A 20,643-nucleotide genomic window follows, 5' to 3' on the forward strand; every position below is an offset into this window, starting at 1 on the left:
TAAAAGCATGAATTGAATTTTCACTGACTGCAAGAACAGCGAAGAATCAGGGTCTGTACCAATAAGGAAGCCGTGCAATGGTTCCGGCGGTGTTTTAATTTCTGGGAGCATTACTTTTGCTGATGAGAAGCACACATTAAATTAAAAAAAACAACAACAAAAAAACAAGTAAGAAAGCTCTAGTCGAGACTACTCGACTACGAGATCCCCTGAACCCTTGGAGTAATAGCTATTTCATAATTTTTCGCGTCTTTCAGCTTACACAAGAAACACGCGCACACACACACACACACACACACACGCGCACGCACGCACACACAGGCATACATACACACACATACATACAGACACATACATACAGACACATACACACATACACATACACACACACATACATACACAAACAATTACATACATATACACACACAAGCATAAACACGCATGGGCGGCAGTGAGCGCTTACTATGAGAACTTAATTGCTTAATAACTTTTTTTGTGGACGTACGATCTTCATGAAACTTTCAGATTATGATTATAACATGAATATGCATGTAATTGCCAAAGCACAAGTCTCTAGTATTTGAAATACGCTTTTTACAAAAGTGAGGGTGAGGGGGTGAATTTAGAGGTGGGGGGTTAATTTTAACAAAAACCGAAATTGTATAAATTTCATGTAAGCATACATTAAAAATTGGGAGATTCTAGCAATAAAGGTATAGAAGATATAATTATACCCTGAACCCATTTTCAATGGGAAATCAGGGTATAATGGTTTTGTTGAAATGTATGTAACAGGGAGAAGGAGGCGTGGCAGACCCCACAAAGTATATATATTCTTGATCAGGGTGACGAGCTGAGTTGATTTGGCCCTGTCCGTCTGTCTGTCCGTCTGTCCGTATGTATGAACGCGTCGATTTCAGAAGATATAAGAGCTAGAGACTTCAAATTTTTTTTAAAATGTCCGTAATTACAGCGCGCATATCAAGTTTATCATTAAAATTCGATAACTCATCCCGATCTTTTTTTATCGATAAAAACCCTTATCGAAAACCAGTTATAAAATTATATCTTCTACACCTTTATTGCTAGAGTCTCCAAATTTTTAATGTATGCTTATATGCAATTTATACAATTTCGGTTTTTGTTAAAATTTACCCCCCACCCTTAAATTCACCCCCTCACCCTCACTTTTGTAAAAAGCGTATTTCAAATACTAGAGACTTGTGCTTTGGCAATTACATGCATATTCATGTTATAATCATAATCTGAAAGTTTCATGAAGATCGTACGTCCATAAAAAAAGTTATTAAACAATTAAGTTCTCATAGTAAGCGCACACTGCAGCCCATGCGTGTTTATGCGTGAGTGCTTGTGTGTGTATGTGTTTGTGTATGTGTGTGTATGTGTTTGTGTATGTGTGTGTGTATGTGTATGTGTGTGTATGCGTGTGTGTCTTGTGTAAGTAGAAAGACACGAAAAATGATTGAAATAGCTATTTATGTATGTGTGTGTGTATGTGTATGTGTGTGTGTATGCGTTTGTGTATGTAAGCGTGTGTGTGTGTGTATGTGTGTCTGTATGCGTGTGTGTGTATGTATGCCTGTGTGTGTGTGTGCGTGTTTCTTGGGTAAGCTGAAAGACGCGAAAAATTATTGAAATATCTATTGCTCCAAGGGTTCAGGGGATCTCGTAGTCGAGCAGTCTCGACTAGAGCTTTCTTACTTGTTTTATAACTGGTTTTCGATAAGGGGTTTTATCGATAAAAAAAGATCGGGATGAGTTATCGATTTTTAATGATAAACTTGATATGCGCGCTGTAATTACGAACATTTTACAAAAAATTTGAAGTCTCTAGCTCTTATATCTTCGGAAATCGACGCGTTCAAACATACGGACAGACGGACAGACAGACAGACGGACAGGGCCAAATCAACTCAGCTCGTCGCCCTGATCAAGAATATATATACTTTGTGGGGTCTGCCACGCCTCCTTCTCCCTGTTACATACATTTCAACAAAACCATTATACCCTGATTTCCCATTGAAAATGGGTTCAGGGTATAAAAAACAAAAAAAAAAAAAAAAAAAACAAAATAGATTATTCACAATACAAAAATATCTGACAAGTTATCGAAAAATATAATAAACTTTTACTGCGTAAGGGAATACACGAGTATGTTTGCAAAATTTCGGTTCTTCAGCTCTTATATCTTCTGAGATCTAGGCGTTCATAGGGACAGTCGGTCGGACAGGCTATGTCGGCTATGTCGGCTATGTCGACTGATCCTGATCAAAAATATATATACTTTATGGGGTCTGTGATGATTCCATCTGACAGTTACATACTTTGCATATTATACCCTGATTTCTTATTTTCAATCGGTTCAGGGTATAATTAGATTTAAGCTCAGACCACATTAAACTAACCATCTTATTCAACGCAGGCAACCGCTTCATGAATACTCACACGTACATTGATACCCTGCTAAAACACGACATTGGCACAGCGTTAGGCACATTTACCAAAAATATACAAACAGCTTGGCGGGCGTCAGGGTATCAACCCCCCTGTCGTCTTGCTGGGATTGTCATTACCCTTTCCGATAATGTCAATTCACAGATTACACTAAAAAGGCAAATTAGAAGAATGGCTGCGCTTTGGGAATCCCATCGACAACACAAAATGGAAGAGACTTACCATAGAAATCAGAAGAGAAATATTTAGAGATAAAGAAAAACGAACGCTACATTAAATTCTCACACGCAAAACCTATGAAAACTGACAAAGAACATTAAAAGACATCCCAAAACTTACCACCAGGGCAGTAATGGCAGGTGTAAATCAGATAAAGACAAAACTATTCAAAACAGATTTAAAAACTTGATATACTCATTTGACTCTGGTTACAGCAAATCTGTATCAGACAGGAATTTCAAGAAGTAACAGTTACTGACTCAATTACAATCTTTTCATTTGATGAGCTTACTTCGGAGTTAAACTCTTTAAAACCCAAAAGTCTCCTAAACCTAGAAATATATCGAAATATCAATATATCGATATTTTTTGTTTAAAATTCATATTTATATCAGGATTTTTTTCTTTTTTTTTTTTTTGCTATTTTTATACCCTGAACCCATTGAAAATGGAAATCAGGGTATAATGCTTTTATTGAAATGTATGTAACAGGCAGAAGGAGGCTTGGCAGATTCCACAAAGTATATATATTCTGGATCAGGGCGACGAGCTGAGTCGATTTGGCCCTGTCCGTCTGTCTGTCCGCCCGTTCGTATGTTTGAACGCGTCGATTTCAGAAGATATAAGAGCTAGAGACTTCATTTTAAATGTCCATATATATAGCGCGGGTAACGAGTTTATCACCAAAATCTATAACTCATCCCGTTATTTTTGATCGATAGAAACCTTTATCGAAAATCAGTTTTAAAGTGATATCTCCAACATCTTTGGAGCTACAGTTTGAATGTATATTTATATGCATTTTATACAATTTCGGTTTTTGTTAAAATTTATTCCCCACCCCTATATCCACCCCTCACCGCCATGTTTATAAAAAGCGTATTTTACATACTAGAGACTTGAGCTTGGCAAATACATGCATATCCATATTATAATCATAATCTGAAAGTTTCATGAAGATCGTATGTTCACAAGAAAAGTTATTAAGCAATTAAGTGCTCATAGCAAGCACACACTGCAACCCATGCGTGTTTAGGCGTGGATGCTTGTGTGTGTATGCGTGTGTGTGTGTTTGTGTAAGCAGAAAGACGCGAAAAATGCTAGAAATATCTATTGCTCGAAGGGTTCAGGGCATCTCGTAGTCGGGCACTCTCGACAAGAGCTTTCTTACTTGTTAAATACATCGAAATTGAAGGTTTCGTTACACTGCTCATTGGCTGAAGTACTGTTACGGCTGTGCGGATGAAAGCAGCTAGTTTTAGTGATTCAAAGGTATTTATGAGAGGTGACAGTGTTAATGGGGAGTTCGTCTATACAAATTTGTGGACATGTTTTATGTCGTTTCGTGAATTCCATTTAAGATTTTTTATGGTGTGTATGCCTATATTCCAATCTTTACCACAAGTGGAGAATTTATTGATGTAAGGCTGTAAACGATGATATGGCTTTCTTAGTATCGATATATCGAAAAAATGGTTATTCTTGGCGTTGGTTTTAACTGTGTAAGAAGCGCATTTATTTAATTTTGCTAAATTGTATACAAATTGATTGATTTAATTTAATTGCAATAGAAAAAAAAAAAAATGGATCAGTTTTTGGGAAGAAAACGTAAGTACAATTGATATATCCTATTGGAAAAGCTTGGAATCATAGCTTGTGTGTTTTAGGCGCAGCGAGGGTTGACTCCGATGAAGAAAATAAGACCGTGGGAGCCCCAAAAAAATCCGAAGTGTGGAAATATTTTGAAAAAGGAAAGGATGGTTGTGCGGTGTGCAGAAATTGCTTTAAGGTCTGCAAAACAAGTGGAAATACCACAAGCCTTAAAAATCACTTACCAAGTCCGGTAGCATTTTGCACTTCGTAAATAAAAAATATGAGGCAACGTCCTCTGAGAGCGAGAGGATGTTTAGCAAAGCTGGAATGATTGCTAATTCCAGAAGGGCGTCATTAAAACCGGAAACAGTAAACAAACTAATTTTTTTAAATAAAAACCAATGGGTTTTGTCTTAATTTCTTTTTTTTTTTCAAACTGCCATGGAGGCAATTGTTTTTGTTATTATTATAATATAATTTTAAGGAGCATAGTGAATTTAAGCTTTAATGAATTGCTGTTTTAGGTTTAAGTTAATGAAAAATAATTTGTTATACGACTTTGTTCGGTTGAATAAATTTGTTTTTGTTTGATGCTGTTGCATTTATTTTAATCTTGAAATGGTTGCCATTTTATCCATTAAGAAGTCATAATTAATATAAATATTATAATAGATTCTGAGCAAGAAAATTAACATTTAAAAGAAGTGTTCGATATATCGTTTTTATCGATATTTTTCTCTGAAAATATCGTGAATAGCGATATTACGGAATATCGATTCTTTTGCAGCACTAGTCTTAGTCTTGAATATACGTTTTTCAAAAACTCCCTAATATAAGCAGTAAGCATATCGGTCTATACAAGTCACGAGTCAGTGGTGGTTTCTTTACTTTTAGAATCATATGAATTGTAGCTCTCTTCCAGTAGTCTGAAAAATAGTTTATTTTGGCACAAGGTTTAATGATGTTAATTATAAAATGTAAACTTTTGTTGGGCAGAGCCTTGATTTAAGGTTGTCGAATTTTTTTTAAAATATCGTATCGATGATATTTCACCTTTTTTTTTTATATCAATATGGTATTTGATATGCAAGTTTAATAAAATCGATATATCAATATTTTTCGATTTGTTTTTTAAAACTTTTCTGTCAAAATAAATATATAAATCGTCCCAAAAAACAAGAATAATAGGAATAAGTGTTTTTTATTAAAATGATAAAGACCATTTAACTCCAGTATTCGGTACTCAAAGATTTCAAAAATGTCAGTTATATGAGTATCCGTCCCACGACCTTATGAGTCGCTAACAACACATTTTATTGCCGAATAAAATCGCTTCGAAGGCATTGAGCTACCAAGTGTACATAGGCATCGTAATGCGATCTTTGATACTGCAGGCGAAGCCGCCTTATAAGCAATCCAAAAAATTATTGAAGTTTGCGGCAAACTCCAGTACGTCTCAAGCTCCCTCTTTTCTGCACAGTGTAAGCATCATAGTGCTTGTTATACTCATTCACGAAAGTGAATTAGTATATTGGTTTTGTGCAATGTCCGTCTTGCTGTCCTTCCGTCTGTCCATATGCACGCAATCTATTTCGGCGCTATTGAAGCTAGAGACTTGAAGTTTGGAACACATAATCGTGTATATCTCCGATTTATAAAGTGTCAAAATTTTCCCGATCCGATTCCCACCAGGGGCGTGGGAAACCGGAAAATTCATTTTTCGATATGCCAGAAATCATATTAGTTGAAGAGCTAGAAAGCTGAAATTTGGTATGTAGGTCCGCGTCGACCACCCTAGATCACGAGCCATGGGGGATATATATCCGCCCATTAGGAGCGTGACAAATCGGATAAAACTGTATCTCCAAAAGTTTTACAGCTAGAGCGCTGCACGTCAGCTAAAGTCTAAAGACAAAATTTTAAGTTTACGCCCATTAGGGGCGTGGCAAATCTGACCTGAAGATATAGTGATTTTTTTAAATTCTGCTATATTTTGGACACTATTGATGCCAGAGACCTCAAATTTTGTATATATACTCGGGCTGATCACCCAAGACCAAAAAGTTTTGTCGGATATATGTATGTCCGCCTACAGGGGGCAAACCGCAAAAGTTGATATCTCCCAAAGTATAATGATAGTAGCTTTAAATTTAGATAGTGAAGTTACCAGTAACCTCCTCTAATAATAAATAAATAATTTTTACGCCTCTTTAGGGACGTGGTATACCGAAAAATACCTGTAATTTTCACATTTTTTGAGGGTAAGCATTCAAGCTTTCTAGTTAGGGTACCGTTATCACGTTCTAAGAACTGAGCAAAAATGAGGTGTCTACGCCCAGTAGTAGGGGCGTGGCAAATCGGGAAAAACTGAATTTTCTACAGTATTAGAGCAAAACTTCAGTACTACATTACTGATGGGATGTGAATGAGTATTCCGCAGTCGGTAACACTCGACTGCAACGTTCTTACTTGTTTTTCATATGCGACGTCATATTTGATGTGTTACCACTTGTTTTTATTAATTTAAGGCATAAGTCACATATGGCTGTTTCAATTTTGACAAAATCGAAATTCCATAAAGTACATATAAGTCTACATTAAAAAGTTGGTGACTTTAGCTTTAAAGTGTAGGAGATATACATTTTTTTACTGGTTTTCGATAATGTTTTTAATCGATGACAAAAATAATGAGACAATTTATTGATATTTAAAGCAAAACTCGATATGCGCGTGATATACACGGACCTAGGAAAAAAATTCAAGTCTCTAGCTCTTATATCTTCTGAGATCCACGCGGTCAAACATACGGACAGACGGACAGAGCTAAATTGACTCAGCTCGTCGCCCTGATCATAAATATATATACTATATGGAAAGTGCCACGCTTCCTTCTTCCTGTTACATACATTTAACAAAACCTTTATACCCTGATTTCCCATTTTCAATGGGTTCAGGCTATAATACGGAGCTGACTCGCATGCCTTAAAGAACTGTCTTAATAAAGAGTTTTGCTGTTTTAAAAGCGGTAAGGCCACCGTGAAGCGCAGTGCAAAGGTGAAATTGAAAACGAACCTATAAAATCAGCAAATGTTGTCAATGAGCCCAATTTCATCAAAAAGATGTCGATTACATTCACGCCTTCTGGATTAGAGCTGAAGAATATAGTTTGTGGTGCAGTGATTTGGAAAGGTTTAGTCGATACTGGAGCAGACCTGTGTCATGCAAAAGCGTGTATATCGGAAGTTTGGAATAAGAAAATTGACTGGCCCTGGTAAATATTTAAATGGTATAGGTGATGGTCAGGTTTTGACATTTGGAAGCTTATTAGTAGAAGTAAAGATAGACGATATAAAGATAAATATTGAATTTCACGTAGTACCAGATTAGGATATTGTTTTCGAGGCCATTCTTGGCCGAACAATTCTAAATTTTGCCGATTTAGTAGTGACTGAGGGTGGAACCATATTAAAATCTAGAGTTGGTCAAGTATACGCTGAAAAGAAAGTTGAAAGTAGTTCTGAAAAGAAAGTTGAGAATAGTTCTGGATCAGGATTTTGGAACAATAGATTTAGAGTTGCCACACTTGACTAAATCACAAAAAGAAGACGTGAGACGAATAGTAGATTCTTATCATTAGATAAAATATTAAAGCTCCCCGATTAAGATGATTGGTTGACTTAATTAAAAAGCATTTATGCTGTGATTAGCGGAAACTGAATGAGAAAGTGATCTTTGATAATTTTCCAATGCCGAATATGGAATGGGTGATAGATAAGTTGCAAGAGGCGTCGAAATTTACTACATTTGATATGATTAATGGATTTTTCCATGTTCCAGTTGAACCAGGCTCACAGAAATACACTTCATTTGTTACTCAGAAGGGCCAGTATGAATTTCTATGTGTACCTTTTGGAATTTCGAAGGTTTTAGGATATATGTAGTTTGTAACGTTTAACTTTTGAGTTTGTAGACGTAAGGAATGAAATCACCATTATAATTTGTAGTCGTCAGTGGTATAAGTTTGTAGTTCGTAAGATATTGTTAATTAGTTAGTAAGTAGTCATAAGTCGATACTGCTACGATAGCAGTTAGCTTTTGTAGGTTAAGCACAATTTGAATAGTAGGCGGCGCGCGATCAGCAATGCAACCGTGCAGCTGAAAAGCTCGTTGTTGTGAGGTTGTATTGCTGAGGGAAGCTGCGCCGGAAAAGGAGGAGAGCAGCGAAAACTGCAAGCAAGAATTAATTAGTTTTTAGCAGGCACCGCGAACATGATGATTTTTAGGAGGTGAAATTTTCGGCGCTCGGCGCGAGCAGACATTTCGTACTAGAGATTTCGGACGACAGAATAAGAGGACGAATAGTTATAATAAATAAACTGAATATAAACGAAGAAGTTAGCGTGAGTTCATTGGTAGTTAGTTCCCATCGCCTTATTAACTTTCGTTATTAACAATGGGCGTGGTTGGCGAAACATGCCCCACGTCTCTCCCTCCTCCCCCCCCCCCTTTCACTAACACGGTATGTCCTGTAGAAACTTACAAATGTCTTGGAAGTTCTGGGCCTGGTGAGACTGAGTTCTTACCACGGCCATAGAAAAGTAACCTTACAAGTGCCGCCCGAGCAGGGACTGCGGGGCTGGAGATAGCGTGGTATACGGGCGGCGTAAAGACCCAGACAGTTAAGGTAATGTGCGTATGTAAAGCAGCGAAAATTAAACGAAACAAGTAAGAAAGCTATAGTCGAGACTGCTCGACTACGAGATCCCCTGAACCCTTTGGAGCAATAGCTATTTCAAAAATTTTTCGCGTCTTTCTGCTTACACAAGAAACACGCACACACACACATACACAAACACAGGCACGCACGCACACATAGGCATAGATACACACACACACATACACACACACACACGCATACACACACACATATACACACACACATACACACGCAGGCACCCACGCATAAACACGCATGGGCTGCAGTGTGCGCTTACTATGAGAACTTAATTGTTTAATAACTTTTTTGTGGACATACGATCTTCATGAAACTTTCAGATTATGATTACAATAATTACATGGATATGCATGTATTTGCCAAAGCACAAGTCACTTGTATTTGAAATACGCTTTTTACAAATGTGTGGGTGAGGGGTGGATATGGGGGCGGGGGGTAAATTTTAACAAAAACCGAAATTGCATAAATTGCATATAAGCATACATTAAAAATTTGGAGACTCTAGCAATAAAAGTGTAGAATATAATTTTATAACTGGGTTTTGATAAGGTTTTTTATCGATAAAAAAAAAGATCGGGATGAGTTATCGATTTTTAATGAAAAACTTGATATCCGCTCTTATATCTTCTGAAATCGACGCGTTCATACATACGGACAGACGGACGGACAGACAGACGGACAGGGCCAAATCAAGTCAGCTTGTCACCCTGATCAAGAATATATATACTTTGTGGGGCCTGCCACGCCTTCTTCTGCCTGTTACATACATTTCAACAAACCCATTATACCCTGATTTCATATTGAAAATGGGTTCAGGGTATAACATGTAAGAAAGCTCTAGTCGAGACTGCTCGACTACGAGATCCCCTGAACCCTTGGAGCAATAGATATTTCAATAATTTTTCGCGTCTTTCAGCTTACACAAGAAACACGCACACACGCCTGTGTACATACATACACACACACGCATACAGACACACATACACACACACACACGCATACATACACAAGCGCATACACACACACATACACATACACACACACATACACACACACAGGCATACATACACACACACACATATACACACACATACACAAACACATACACACACAAGCACCCACGCATAAACACGCATGGGCTGCAGTGTGCGCTTACTATGAGAATTTAATTGTTTAATAACTTTTTTTATGGACGTACGATCTTCATGAAACTTTCAGATTATGATTATAACATGGATATGCATGTAATTGCCAAAGCACAAGTCTCTAGTATTTGAAATACGCTTTTTACAAAAGTGAGGGTGAGGGGGTGAATTTAAGGGTGGGGGGTAAATTTTAACAAAAACCGAAATTGTATAAATTGCATATAAGCATACATTAAAAATTTGGAGACTCTAGCAATAAAGGTGTAGAAGATATAATTTTATAACTGGTTTTCGATAAGGTTTTTTATCGATAAAAAAGATCGGGATGAGTTATCGAATTTTAATGATAAACTTGATATGCGCGCTGTAATTACGGACATTTTAAAAAAAATTTGAAGTCTCTAGCTCTTATATCTTCTGAAATCGACGCGTTCATACATACGGACAGACGGACAGACGGACAGACAGACGGACAGGGCCAAATCAACTCAGCTCGTCACCCTGATCAAGAATATATATACTTTGTGGGGTCTGCCACGCCTCCTTCTCCCTGTTACATACATTTCAACAAAACCATTATACCCTGATTTCCCATTGAAAATGGGTTCAGGGTATAAAAATGATAAGGAGAACAAGTAAGAAGACTCTAGTCGAGACTGCTCGACTAGGAAATAACCTGAACCCTCTAATCTGATATTCTAATCAGTCTGCACTTCTTTTCGACACACATACATACACACGCATGTATTAGAAGCGACTGCGCTTGGGCTGCGCTGTAGTGTGGGCAACATTATAAGAATTTATTTGTTGAATAATTTAATTTCTAGACGTACAATCTTAATGAAACTTTCAGAGTGTAGTCATATGGTGAAAATGTATGTACATTCCAAAGCACACGTCTCTAGTACTTGAAATACGCCTTTTACAAAGGTGATGGTGAGGGGGTGGATATAGGGGTTGGGGGGGGGGGGGGGGGGGGTAAATTACAACAAAAATCGAAATTATATAAAATACATATTAGTCTACATGTAAAATTTGGAAGCTCTAGCTCTAAGGGTATAGGAGATATAATTAAATAACTAGCTTTCGATAAGGTTTTTAATCGATAATAAAATATCGGGAGTAGTTATCGATATATAGAGAAAAACTTGATATGCGCGTGGTATACACGGACCTAGGAAAAAAAATTTCAAGTCTCCAGCTCTTATATCTTCTGAGATCGACGCGTTCATACATACGGACGGACGGACAGACAGACGGACAGGGCTAAATCGACTTTGCTCGTCGCCCTGATCAAGAATATATATACTTTGTAGGGTCTGCCACGCCTCCTTCTGCCTGTTACATACTTTTAACAAAACCATTATACCCTGATTTCCCATTTTCAATGGGTCCAGGGTATAAAAATATATAGTGACGTGCGAAAGTTCATAAGACAATTTGTAACGGAGATCGCGCACTCCCTTTTGCGTTGTCTCTTTCTCCTACGCAGCGGCTCAGCTTAATCAGCCGGCTCGCGTACATTGAAGTTTAGTTTGCAATTAACTCTTGTTTAGAACAGATGCAGTGTTAGATTGACTATTACATACATAGTAGCGGACAGCACGACAGCCTAGTCGCTTGCTCGCGTCTATCACATAATCTCTGTAAACTCTAATATTCGCTAATAAACTAATCATTAAGTAAATTCAATCGTTTAATTTAAGGCTATTCGAAAAATCTCGATAGCTCAACATTTGGTGACCCCGACGTGATCTCTTTCGTTTTCTTTCTACATAATTGCATATATGTATATATTGACAGCATCAAATACATACATACATACATACACCCGTGAACATAAGCAGTGTATATAGCAATTAGTTGCGTGCCGTTACTTTGTGAATTTACCAGACATTCTTTCGTTCGGTCTGCAATACTCTGGCGTCCATAAAAGTAGTACACATGTGAAAACTTCTGCAAATGACAATCTAATAAAGAATCAGCTAATTTCTGAACTATGTCTATGGTTATTGACTGTATGTTCTATAGCTTCAATCTATAAGTGATCATGTTTGCATAAGCACAGTGTAATTACATGCTTGCCGTTATTTTTCGTTGACATTGCACTCTTTCGCCTCGGCTGCGATACGAGCGCGTCCATAATAATTATACCGGTGTGCAACAATTCATACGCGTATATTATTTGAGTACCATAATATAATTCTGTGACAGTTTATTAAAGTTGCAAGTGCTCTGCTCAACAAATAAGACTTATTCCAAGTTTTGTGTCTGCGCTATATCATACATACATTTACTTTACTCTTGCAATCTATCGTGTTACTCTTGTTCTGTACTCGTCATGGCGAATTTTGATGCTAGTGCAGTTTCTCCCGAAGATCGCGTGCGGTTTTATAAGCTCAACGTACAGTCGGTGTTTGAACGCGTAAAAAAGCTACAAGCCAAGGTCGATTCAGATGCTCTTGCCGATCACAGTGACAGCACTTTAAATGTCCTACTGGAGCATATCGACAAGCTAAGCCACTCCTTTAGCAAGGCCCATGAAAGTCTAGAGGAGCTCGACTTTACTGAGATGTCCAGCGATTTGCGCACTGACTTTGATGATTTAATAATGGTCATGCAGTCAACAATAATGTCCGAAGTGCAAAGTCATACTGCTCAAGTGCTTCATAGTTCGACGCTTAGTCGTCCAAGTGATCCTCCTCACGCATCCGCTCCCAGAATGCAGGCCGCACCTGCGTTGCCGCCATTAAAGCTACCTACGTTCAGCGGTGGATATGCTAATTGGGCTTATTTCAATGTTTTCTACAATTATTGAAAGCCGGCTAGAAATCAGCAATATGGAAAGACTTCAGTACCTCCGGTCCTGCCTCGATGACGCAGCGTTGGATACGGTTCGCTCTTTGGAAATTTCTAATGATAATTATACAATTGCCATAAGTTTATTGAAGCAGAGATATGATAACCGACGTTTAATCTTCCACGCCCACATCGTAAAGATCTTAGGTCTCAAAAGGGTAGAAAATGGATCCATAACCAAGCTGCGTGAGCTATCTGACAGCTTCAAAGTCCATATGCGTGCGCTCAGTAGTCTGGGCACAACAGAGCAGATAGCCAGTGACATTATTGCTCAGATACTGCTACAGAAGCTTGATGAGGCCTCACAAGCTAAATGGGAAGAGAAATTGGACAACTCAGAGATGGCTCTTCAGATACCCAGATATGAAGAAGTCTCCTCGTTTCTTGAGCTTCGTTGCCGTACTTTGGAATCGATGAAATTTGCTCTAACAAAATGAATTCTTGCAGTAAGGTTGCTACCAGCGTAACCGGCCAGTACGCACAGTTGGAGTTTTTGTAAAGATCTTGAGCACACAATCTACAAATGCCCAAGATTCGCAAACTTGTCTCCTAGTCTTCGCCTGAATAAGGTCCGAAAGGCTGGCTTATGTTTAAATTGTCTCAAGGGCGGTCATCAGTCACGACAATGTGGCTCGCGCAGTTGTCGGGTCTGTGGAGTCAAGCATCATACGCTTCTTCATCTCGGCCACTCCAGCACATCGCAGGCAGCAATTCCGCCCCCGCAACAATCTTCAACATCAAGAGTACAGATCATCCCCCTGCCCTCAGCACCAGCCACTCTCTTATCCAAGGATCGGCACAGAGATGTTGTGCTCCTGGCTACCGCAGTGGTTCTGGCAAGAAATCGGTTTGGCGAATTTGTTCCTTTTAGATTCAAGCTCTCAACTACATCTCATTACAGACAGATCTGCGAATCTCCTACAACTTAAGAGAACAAAATCGGTTGCATCTGTATGCGGCGTAGGCGACTCCAATGTTGCCATGGATGGAAGCAGCATTTGCCTCACTCTTCAAGCTCATGCATCTGACTATACAACTAGCATAACGGCTATGGTAGCTACAAATATAACTGGCAGACAGCCCAGTTCTAATGTAAACACCAGCGATTGGAGTATACCGCAAAATATTGTACTGGCAGATACAGCTTTCCATAGGCCGCAACGAGTAGATCTGCTTATCGGAGTTAGCCTGTTTTAGGATTTGCTCTGTGTGGGACAAATCAAGTTGATGCCTGGACTTCCATTGTTACAGAAGACTCGTCTTGGTTGGGTTGTATCAGGTGGCGAGGCTCGCAACCACAACTCCGTGCTATTAGCTTCAAAGGCGTCTTCGGATCCGATTACAGACTCCTGTGCTGACATCAAGTTGTACAGTCTCGTTCGTCGCTTTTGGGAAGTTGAGCGCTGCAGCGATTCTATTGTAAAGATCAGCAAAGAAGACTCAGACTGCGAAGCGCATTTTGCGAGGCATTACAATCGATTGGCTAGTGGCTAATATACAGTACGCCTGCCTGTTAAACTTAGTTGCGAGCTTCTTGGAGATTCTTATGGTCAAGCGCGTCATCGGTTTCTCAATTTGGAGAAGAAATTGAGTCGTTTGCCGCATATAAAGTCTCAATACTTAGCATTTCTGAAAGAGTATCTTGAACTTGGTCACATGTCACGCGTTCTCTAAGTTCATTCCATCTATGCAGATATTTTCTTCCTTATCACTGCGTTCTGAAGAAAGATAGCACAACCACCAAGCTTCGCATCGTCTTTGATGGATCGGCATCTACCACAACTGGGCATTCGTTGAATGACATTCTAACGTCAGGTCCCGTCATTCAGCCGAAATTGGTCGACATATTATTGCGCTTCCGATCTTATCCAGTTGCACTCACCGGCGATATTTGCAAAATGTATCGTTGCACGAAGGTACCTGAGCCGGACAGCAATCTGCAATGCATTTTATGGAGGAATTCGCCAGATGATGAGTTGGAAGTTTTCAAGCGCGCTATGCATCAGCTTGCCGTAGATGAAAGGAACGCATTCCCAGTCGGGTCCGACGTACTGCTTCGCGATTTCTATGTTGACGATTTGATTAGTGGAGGAAATTCAGTTGAAGAAGCAAGACTTGTTATGCAAGAGACAGCTGGAATCTTGCCATATGGGAAGTTTAAATTGAGAAAGTGGTGTTCAAGCCATCCCATGGTACTGGACGGCGTAACAGATTGCGACAAGGAATCGCTCATTAGGTTCAATGATGGCAGCGACATTACAAAGACACTTGGCCTTGCGTGGGATCCAGCATCTGATCAACTTCTTTTCTCATATCTAGCCTTGAATTCAGCCTCTAGGCCCTCCAGGCGCTCTGTTCTCTCGTCTATTGCTCGGTTTTATGATCCCCTCGGCCTGGTCGGCCCAGTAATAACGAAGGCTAAAATTTTCTTGCAACAACTCTGGAGGCATAAACTTGATTGGCTAGACATTTGCAGCAACTTTGGCAATGGTCTTAGTAGTGCATTTCCCAGGCTATCATTAATACCAGGATCGAAGGTTGAGGTCCATGGATTCTGCGATGCCAGCATCGAGGCATACGGAGCTTGCATTTATATTGTATCCAGAGGTCAGCATACCATCAGCAGGTTACTTTGCTCTAAGTCTCGAGTTGCGCCTCTAAAACCGCTCACGGTTCCCAAGCTGGAACTATGCGGGGCAGAGTTGCTTGCGCGTTTAATGGATGAAGTGGCTCGCTTAGGCATTTTCGCAGGCGAGTTTCATTGTTGGTCTGACTCTACTGTTGCGCTTTCTTGGATCAATGACGAACCCGGACGATTTAACGTTTTTGTTTCAAATCGCATCGCCACGATACAAGATCTCACATCAGCAATGGAATGGCACTATATACCTACAACACTGAATTCCGCGGATATATTATCTCGGGGTGCATTGCCCTCGGATTTAAATGCATCATTACATTGGTTCAACGGTCCAGGTTTCCTCTGTAAGCCCAGCTCTCAGTGGCCAGTCTCAGCACTTCCAGAAAGTACTTCAATTGAGCGTCGAAGAACTGTGCTTCTTGTAAAGGACGCAGTCCATGATGTCTCTATGGACTGCAAGTTTGTGAATTCTTTCGGTCGGTTGCAGCGTACGTTTGCATACGTATCAAAGTTTATTAAAAAAAGTCATGGTCCAGGACTAACCCTAGCAGACATCCGGAACGGCATGCATATGCTGTTAAGAATGATTCAACGAACACATCTCTCAGACGACATAACGGCGCTTCGAAATAAAGGAATGGTTCCATCATCTAGCAGTCTAGCTGCTACGTGTCGATGGTCATCTCGAAAACTCAACTTTAAACTTCGACAGTCGCCATCCAATTATTTTGCCCAAAGTTCATCCAGTAGCTAGAGCCATTATAAAACATTTGCATCAGCGAAACTTGCACGCTGATCCTCGAGCAGTGCTAGCGTTGGTTCGCTCCCAATATTGGCTAATCGGTGGCAGAAAAACTGTAGCCAGTGTAATTCGGAGATGCGTAATTTGCTTTCGTGCAAGGCCTCGACTCGTTGAGCACATAATGGCAGATCTACCCAAGGATCGAGTCGACAGCTATCGGGTCTTTGGAGTGACTGGAGTCGACTTTTGCGGACCCTTCTTTTACAAGCCTGAGGCACGAAACAAGGCGCCTGTGAAATGCTACGTTTGTGTGTTTATTTGTTTTGCTACGAAGACTATTTGGTTGGAATTAGTCAAGGATTTAACTACCGCGGCATTTTTGCATGCACTTCAACATTTATATGCACCAGAGGAAGGCCAAGTCAAATCTGGTCGGACGCCACAAACTTTCTTGATGCCCGCAACCAGCTTCAGGAGTTGAAGCGTCTATTTCTGTCAGACACCGACCAGAAGGCTGTGAAGGATTTCTGTTTGGCAGACTCAATCGAATGGCATTTCATCCCTTCACGATCGCCTCACTTTGATGGCTTGTGGGAGGCTGCAGTGAAGACAGCGAAGCATCATTTCGAACGATTTCAGAGCACCCATCACGCATAGACGTGTTAACCCCTGCGCATTTCCTCAACGGTGGCCTCCCTTCATCCTTCAGTGAGCCAAACCTGACAGGGCTCAATTTTAATCGTTTGGATGCTTGGCAGCGCGTAAGCTATCTCCAGCAGGTGTTCTGGACTCGGCGGGACGAATATCTCAACTTGTTACAACAGCGAGCGAAATGGAGAACCTCCAAACCTGGCTTGGTCGTTGGCAACATAGTTCTTGAGAAGGATGAGAATCTATCTCCACTTAAGTGGCCACTAGCCAGAATAGTCGAACTTATCCCTGGAGGTGATGGCGTTGCACGGGTAGCCCTACTAAAAACTGAAGCTGGCGAGATTAAAAGAGCTACAAAAACGGGGGGAGGATGTTGGACACAGCAATCATCGCTTCAGTGTAATTAAGAGCGGCAGTTCATAGAATATGTTAGCATTTAAGAGAATTTGTAACGGAGATCGCGCACTCCCTTTTCCGTTGTCTCTTTCTCCTACGCAGCGGCTCAGCTTAATCAGCCGGCTCGCGTACATTGAAGTTTAGTTTGCAATTAACTCTTGTTTAGAACAGATGCAGTGTTAGATTGACTATTACATACATAGTAACGGACAGCACGACAGCCTGCTCGCTTGCTCGCGTCTATCACATAAACTCTGTAAACTCTAATATTCGCTAATAAACTAATCATTAAGTAAATTCAATCGTTTAATAATTTAAGGCTATTCGAAAAATCTCGATAGCTCAACAGCGCCAAAAAGTACAGCACACGCCAAAGATCGGAAATATGCACATGCACAAGCATGGGCACGCGCCGCGTCGTCATGCCGCGCGTCGCCGAGAATAAGTGTTCACAGTAAAGAAAATAATAAACGAACAAATCAAAAAAAAAAAAAAAAAAACAAGTAAGAACGTTGCAGTCGGGCGTTACCGACTGCGGAATACTCATTCACATCTTATCAACAATTTAGTAGTTAAGTTTCGCTCTAATACTGTAGAAAATACAGTTTTTTTCCGATTTGCCACGCCCCTACTAGGCGTAGACACCTCATTTTTGTTCAGTTCTGAGAACATGATAACGGCACCCTAACTGCAAAGTTTGAATGCTTACCCTCAATAAATCAGAAAATTACAGGGTATTTTTGGACATGCCACGCCCCTAAAGAGGCGTAAAAATTATTTTTGGGTCATCGATAGAGGAGGTTACTGGTAACTTAATTATCTAAATTTAAAGCTTCTAGCTATTATACTTTAGGAGATATCAACTTTTGCGGTTTGCCACGCCCCTATAGGCGGACATAGATCCGACAAAACTTTTTGGTCTTTGGTGATCAGCCCGAGTATATATACAAAATTTGAGGTCTCTGGCATCAATAGTGTCCAAAATATAGCAGAATTTTAAAAATCACTATGTCTTCAGGTCCGATTTGCCACGCCCCTAATGGGCGTAGACTTATATTTTAGATTCTTTATAATTATAATTTTAATTCTTTAGACTTTATAGAATCATAACAGTAGCTGACGTGCAAAATTTCCAGCTGTAACTCTAGTTGTAAAACTCTTGGAGATACAGTTTTATCCGATTTGCCACGCCCCCAATGGGCGTAGAGGTATCCGTCATGGCTCGAGATCTGGGGTGGTCAGCTTTCTAGCTCTTCAACTAACATGATTTCTGGTATATCGGAAAATGCATTTTCCGCTTTCCCACGCCCCTAGTGGGCAGATCGGGAAAATTTGGACACTTTATAAATCGGAGATATACACAAATATGTGTTCCAAATTTCAAGTTTATAGCTTCAATAGCGCCGAAATAGATTGCGTTCATACGGACAGACGGACGGACGGACAGCAAGACGGACATTGCACAAAACCAATATACTGATTCACTTTCGTGAATGAGTATAACAAGTAAGAAAGCTCTAGTCGAGACTGCTCGACTACGAGATCCCCTGAACCCTTCGAGGAACTGATATTTTAATAATTATGCGCATATGCACACATACACGCACACATACAGACATACGTACACGCATAAACACGCATTGGCTGCAGTGTTGGCTTACTATGGGAAGTTTTTTGTTTAATAACTTTACTTGTGAGCATACGATCTACATAAAACTTTCAAATTATGAATATAACATAGATATGCATGTATTTGCCAAAGCACAAGTCTCTAGTATTCGAAATACGCCTTTTACAAATGTAATGGTGAGGGGGTAAATTAGAGGTATGGGTAAGTTTTGACAAAAACCGAAATTGTATAAAATGTATATATATAAGTATACATTAAAAATTTGGAGAGTCTAGATTTAAAGATGTAGGAGACATCAATTTATTATTGGTTTTTGATGTTTTTAATCGATAACAAAATAACGGGGAAGTTATCGATATTTAAAACAAAACTCAATATGCTCGTAATATTCACGGACCAGGACCTAGGAAGAAAAAATTCTCCAGCTCTTATATCTTCTGAGATCGACGCGTTCAAACATACGGACAGACGGACAGAGCTAAATCGGCTCAGCTCGTCGCCTTGATCAAGAATATATATACTTTATGGGGTCTGCCACGCTTCCTTCTGCCTGTTACATACATTTAACAAAACCATTATACCCTGATTTCCCATTGAAAATGGGTTCAGGGTAGTATAAAAAGGGTAAAATCCGAAAACGAGAGAACAGAGACAAAATAAGAAAATCAAGAAAGAGAAAGATGTAAGAGATAAAAGATAAAGACAACCAATTGCGCAGAAAAATTGAAATATGTTCACGACAAGCATGCACACACAATCCTCTGCTACATGTATGATAATTTTTGTGTCTGTATGCAAACTTATCAACTCATGTACTCGCACTCACACTCCCACTCCTCCATTTTTTTGTTCGGCTGAATATTATGCCTTGAGTTCGAGCGCACTCTTTCACTCAACCTATTTTCGGCTTAGCTTCTATGTCACACACATACATATAAATGTATGTATATTGCGAACACCGTTTTTCTGGTATTCATGTAGCATTTTAGTGCATACATAAATAAAATCATATTTACATATATATTCCAAAAATGCACTTTTCTAGTTGCAATAGGGAAAAATTCTATATTTTGAAAATTATTTCTGATTTGATGCACATATGCTGCAGAGTTGCTAGATACGTAAAAATAAAATAAGCAAACAAAAGATTCGCTCCTTATTAAAAATCAGCACTGCTTGATAGGGGGCTCGAACTCGGAGCTCAATTTAGTACAAATAAAAATCGTTTACATATTGACACTTCAATTTAACAAATTAGTTACACTTGGAAAAAGTAATAAGGTTCTAGTCGAGACTGTATAAATAACATCAGTTTGCATTTTTGTAGAAAAAACAGTCAATGAGAAGGGAAGTAAATTCTGAACAAAACCATGTTGGGATGGTTGAATAATCGATTTGCAAAAATGTTGCAAGGCCGATGTTATAATTTTTCCAAATAACTTCGGAATAGCAGATAATCTCGTAATATCTCTATAATTGGAAATATCAGACCTTCCACCTTTTTTATATAGAGGTATAACGAGCGACATTTTTAAAATTGAAGAAGTTTCCAAACAC

General features: G+C 39.4%; 1 protein-coding gene, 1 long non-coding RNA gene and 1 pseudogene across 8 annotated transcripts in view; 2 read left to right on the forward strand and 1 right to left on the reverse strand.

The window, feature by feature from the left end:
* The window catches only part of Kap3 (kinesin associated protein 3), a 55,208-nt gene that overhangs the window by 11,676 nt on the left and 22,889 nt on the right, over positions 1–20,643 (reverse strand). Inside the window, exon 7 of one of the 7 annotated variants that reach the window (XR_016271192.1) lies at positions 4,530–4,621. The exons of 5 other annotated variants lie outside the window; for them this stretch is intronic. Coding sequence is in view for 1 of the 2 variants with exons in the window: in XM_089475097.1 (XP_089331223.1) it covers positions 5,184–5,213 (30 nt within the window). In the remaining variant the exon portion in view is untranslated. Of the gene's footprint in view, positions 1–4,529; positions 4,622–4,872; positions 5,214–20,643 lie in introns of those variants that run through there. One more of the 7 variants, XM_089475097.1, reaches the window with a different exon arrangement.
* On the forward strand, positions 3,759–4,875 carry LOC149268216 (uncharacterized). The gene is made up of 2 exons (XR_016271196.1): positions 3,759–4,302; positions 4,362–4,875. It is a non-coding gene; the product is annotated as an uncharacterized LOC149268216 (long non-coding RNA).
* On the forward strand, positions 11,623–19,282 carry LOC149268217 (uncharacterized; annotated as a pseudogene).

The sequence above is a fragment of the Drosophila arizonae genome, chromosome X (genome assembly GCF_054131065.1).
Source record: "Drosophila arizonae isolate 15081-1271.41 chromosome X, UAZ_ARI_1.0, whole genome shotgun sequence".
Classification (NCBI taxonomy): domain Eukaryota; kingdom Metazoa; phylum Arthropoda; class Insecta; order Diptera; family Drosophilidae; genus Drosophila; species Drosophila arizonae.